The sequence below is a fragment of the Ictalurus punctatus genome, chromosome 14, assembly GCF_001660625.3.
Source record: "Ictalurus punctatus breed USDA103 chromosome 14, Coco_2.0, whole genome shotgun sequence".
Classification (NCBI taxonomy): Eukaryota; Metazoa; Chordata; class Actinopteri; order Siluriformes; family Ictaluridae; genus Ictalurus; species Ictalurus punctatus.
The window spans coordinates 28,112,586-28,117,585 of NC_030429.2; the positions used below are offsets into that span (position 1 = coordinate 28,112,586).

At 41.3% G+C, this 5,000-nt stretch overlaps 1 protein-coding gene across 1 annotated transcript in view; it reads right to left on the reverse strand.

Annotated features, from left to right (window-relative positions):
- Positions 1–5,000, reverse strand: part of slc44a4 (solute carrier family 44 member 4) — a 40,125-nt gene that overhangs the window by 14,307 nt on the left and 20,818 nt on the right. The window contains exons 9-11 of the mRNA XM_053685590.1: positions 2,479–2,562; positions 384–496; positions 174–296 (exon numbers count right to left, since the gene is read on the reverse strand). Of these exons, the coding sequence (XP_053541565.1) occupies positions 174–296; positions 384–496; positions 2,479–2,562 (320 nt within the window). The remainder of the gene's footprint in view (positions 1–173; positions 297–383; positions 497–2,478; positions 2,563–5,000) is intronic.

The following is a 5,000-nucleotide window of genomic DNA, read 5'->3' on the forward strand; positions in this document are numbered from 1 at the left end:
CAGTGCACAATTGCATCACCGTCTGTATGGTTGATTAGCAAAACCTTGTTGGTGCAAGCAGCATGCATTAAGTTGCTTTAAGCTTTTTCTTTCAGCTGAGTTGATGAATTTTCTTTTTCCCCCTATGCCGTAACTAGTAATTGTGCATTTATATGTAAATCAGTGGTGCTTACAGAAGGCCAGCCACGTGTCACGGATCTGCAGGTACACATTGACGTTGGTGGTGAAGCCGACGTTATTGTAGGTCAGAGTGGAGTTAGCCAACAACGCATACTCGTTATAGCAGTACCAGATACCTGAGAGGGAAACAAACAGAGTCAGTCATCATCATCATCATCATCATCATCATCATCAGTTCCTTACTGCATCATCCACACTCTTACCAAATGCTCCTACTGCCAGAACTCCAATGATGAGGACCCACACCAAGATGGCCGCCAAGAAGCGTAACAGAATGAGGAACAGCAAACTGATGACCATCGCTATCACTAGTCCTCTGTGTGCAAGCAGGAAATACTACATTTTATATATACACACACACACACACACCTACCATATAGCATTTAAGTGTGGTTACTTCCCCTCACCTACATCCAAACTACACTAGACAGAGGAGTGTGTAGTGTATAATAAGGAGTGAATATTAAGAATATTAAAGCCCAGCCTGCTTCAATTTTAAAACCTGAGTGTTATTTCAAAAAGATAATCAAAGCTCTAAATAAAGTTACATTTTTGCAGTTCCAAATGGGAACACCAGGTGGTGGTGTTGGCCAAAAAGGGAATGGAAAGAGAATTGGTTACCGATTTCCTCTCCACTTTTCACGGGTTTATTTTACAGCCTAGCTTTAACATTGCCTAGCTTTTAGAGACGTTAGCACAGAACAAACGGGGAAAAAAACCCGCTATATTTTATATTTTAATGTAGATTTTAGGTTCAGAGGAAGTGTGTGCTTATTGTTGAATAATGTAGGAATATAACCACGTGAAATCTGTGCAAAAAACAAACAAACAAACTCTGAGACCCCTGCCATACAAAACCACATCACCTGGCTAACTCACTAGCAAAGTGCGGTTCATCTTCAGGTCATGCACAGGTGGAAAAATACCAGAACAAGATTAAAAAGATCTAGAACTTTAAAAGAAACCGTATTTTCTAAATGTTAAAGAACCTCAGGAATGTTCTGGAATGTTTTGGTCTGTGTGTGTTCTAGAATGCTCCAAAACCTGTGTGCTGTTAGTGTTCTAGAACACTCACCCAGGAGCAGCCTACATCTTTCCTTTGTTCACTTTTCCTTTCTTTTTTCCTGTCTTGCTGATTTAATTCCGTTCCATCTTCCCTCCATCTTTCCTTCCTGTCTTACATCTTTCATCACATCTATACTATATTCTTCTGTTCTCTTTCATTCCTTACACCTTTCTTCTCTCCCTTCCTTTTATATATTCTTCCATCCTTCCTTTCCCTGATCATCTTTAACATTTCCTTTTTTCCTTCCTAACGTCCTTCCTTTCCCCCTCCCATTTTTCTCCATTTGTCCCATCTTTTTCCTCTCCTCCATATTTCCTTCATTTGTTTCCTTGGATCACTTCTTTCCTCCTCTCTTCCTTCTATACTTCTTTTCCATCTTCTGTCTTTCCTCCTTTTCCTTACCCTCCCTTCTTCTTTCCATCCTTTATATATATATATATATATATATATATATATATATATATATATATATATATATATATATATATATATATATATAATCACACAGGTAGGAGTCTTTATCTCCTATCTCTTAATTCCTTTCTTTCATCCTGCCATCCTCTCCATTTTCTCCCCATCTTCCTCTCCTTCTTTTCTTTCTTATATACTTGTCACTTTTCCCCTCTTTCATGCCTTCCTTTCACTCTTCCATCCCTCCTTCAATATATACTCCCTGTATCTTTTTCATCCTACCTATTCTTGTTTTCATTCATGCTTCCCGAGTTTCTTCATCATTTCTTCCCTTCATCCGTCCAGCCTCCCTTCATTGTATACTTCCTGTCTTTTTATTCTTTCTACTTTCTTTACTCCATTTTTTCCATTTTCCCTCCATAGAAAAGTACATCGTACATTTCTTTTCTGTGTACTTCCTATCTTTTCCCCCTCTTCTTTCACCTTTATTTTGTCTATTTCCTTCGTTTCTCCCCTTTTTCCTTCCATTCCCACTTCCTTTCTTCCCTATATACACACTTCCTGTCTCTTCTTTCTTCCCTCCATCATTCCTCCTTTCTTCATGTCCTCCAGGACTGGAGAAATAGAACACAATCTAAACACAATCGAATGTTTTGAAATATGAAGTTGTTTGTTGATCATTTTTACACTTCACGCTTCTCTCAAGTGGACACGGTATTGAAACAGCAAAGAGGATCCACTGGAGGGGAAGTTGATGAACAGAGAGGGTGTGAAGTCAGAAATGGAGAATGTTTTAAAAAGAGGTTTTGTTTCTCACTCACAGAACGATCCACTGCCAAGTCGAAGCAAAGTCTGCGAAGATGCGGACGCCCACGTCTCGGGCGTTAAACCCACCCACAACGTCACTGAAAGAGAGAGAGAGAGAGAGAGAGACACTCAGTACGTGCTTTAACTCAACACTACTAGCTGTTAGCAAACCCCAGAGAAAACACTACTCAGCAACTACAGACACTACAGCTTCATACACACATGTACACACACTCATGTACACACACTCACACACACACACGCTACGCTCGCTGTATACTCTGTATAGCAAACACTGCAGTGAAGCACACTACAAGCTCTGGAAATCAGCACACGGTGGAACCTCCACTATCTAAAAGGTGACCAAAGAGGAAGAAAAATTGCTGAATCCAATTTATAACTATAAAGCCCTTGCTGTGAGAGTAAAAGATGTTAGGAGGTGACGAGAGTCTGTGCATGCTAGTTCCTGTAGCTTCTTGTGCCAGCTTGTTTCTCATTCTGAGTTCTTGCTTGTTGTTAGTTCTTCATCATTCCTCACCCTTGGTCCTACTTCTTGTGCACAAATCCCTAATTCATTCTGGTTCTAGTTCCTGAGCACTTCTCATCCCTTGTTCCTAGTACTCCTGAGTCAATGCTGTTGTTTCATTGGCCCCACTTTTTGGTCCTTCAATGCCACAGTTTTGGTTCCTGAAATAGTTCCTGTTCATTTCTTATTTCGAGTTTTACCTCCGCCATAGTTCACTCCTGATCTCTAGTTGCTGCAATGTCCTCATCCCTAGTCCCCAGTTCATGTCCTATTCCTATGACCACTTCATCCGTCTAGACTTCCCGTTCATTTCAGATGGGGTTTATTTCTTGTCCATTGATCCTGTTCATTCATTCATTCATTCCTCACCCCTAGATACTAATCTTCCTAAGCAGCTCCTAATCTTTCCTCATCCCAAGATCCTAATCGTCTCTCATCCCAAGATCCTAATAGTCCTTTGGCCCAAGATCCTAATCGTTTCTCATCCCAAGATCCTAAACTTTCCTCGTCCCAATATCCTTATAGTCCTTCGTCCCAAGATCCTAATAGTCCCTCGCCCCAAGATCCTAATAGTCCCTCGCCCCAAGATCCTAATAGTGCCTTGCTCCTAGTCGTCTCTCGCCCCAAGATCCTAATAGTCCCTCGCCCCAAGATCCCAATAGTCCCTCGCCCCAAGATCCTAATAGTCCCTCGCCCCAAGATCCTAATAGTCCCTCGCCCCAAGGTCCTAATTGTTCCTTGTCCCAAGGTCCTAATTGTTCCTTGTCCCAAGATCCTAACTGTTCCTCGCCCATTGTTGTTTTTCATGTTTCCTAGGTTTTGTTCATTCCTTGTCAGTAGGAACTTTTGTTCTTTTGTTCAGTTCTTTTGTTCATCCCAATTGTCCCTCTTCCTTAGACTCTAATCTTCCATTGTACCTTTATCCTAATCATTCCTTGTCTCTAGATCCTAATAAATCTTCCTCCCTATACCCTATTTATTCCTCATGTGTAGAACCTAATTTTCCCTCATCACTAGATCCTAATCATTCCTCAACCTTTGATCTTGTTCATTCTGAATACCTTTTCCTTACTTCTTGTTTATTTCCCAACCCTAGTTCCAATTTGTCACCAGTTTCTGGATCCTGCACATTCTAGATTAGTTCTTAGTCCCTCTTCATCCCTAGTCAGCACGTACACACAATTCCTTAACTCCTAGTTATAGTTGTTTTCTGATTTCCACCTGAGGTTTACTGCTTTGTAGGTTATGGACCACAATCATATGAACTACAAGTATTTCGAACACTTGAGAGGTAACAGAATGTTGCTTGACCCTGCGCTGTAGATTTGCTGTATGGACTTTACTTTACGTTACTTTGGATTGGACTCAGCTAGAATCACTTTCAGACAGTTTGAGGAAGAGAAAAAAAAGGTGAAAGAAGGTTAAATTAATACAGCAAGATGGTTTTGAAATGTATAACCACACTCGTGTTCACTCACGCTGACAAACTTCCATCACTGCCAAGGAAAAAAAAATACATGTTATGGCACATTAGTGCATGCATGTGTGTGAGGATTTAAGTACATGTTTCTGGGTGCATGGTGTTCAGGAAGCCATACTGTGTGGCCCAAAGTATGTGCACCACTGACCATCACACCCATATATGGTTCTTCCCCAAACTGCTGCCACATAGTTAGAAGCACACAATTGTGTAGGTTGTCTTTGTACACTGTAGCGTTATAGTTTCCCTTCACTGGAACAGAATGACAATACCCCTGTGCACAAAGCAAGCTTCATGAAGATGTGGTGTGTGAAGGTTGGAAGAAGGTGGAAGAACTCAAGTGTTCTGCACAGACCCCTGACCTCAACCCCACTGAACACCTTTGGGATGAACTGGAACCTTCTCTCATCAACATCAGCGCCTGACCTCAACCTCACTAACGCTCTTGTAGCTGAATGATCACTAATCCCCAGAGCCACGCCCCAAAATCACACTCACAAATCCCCACAGCCACGCCCCAAAATCACACT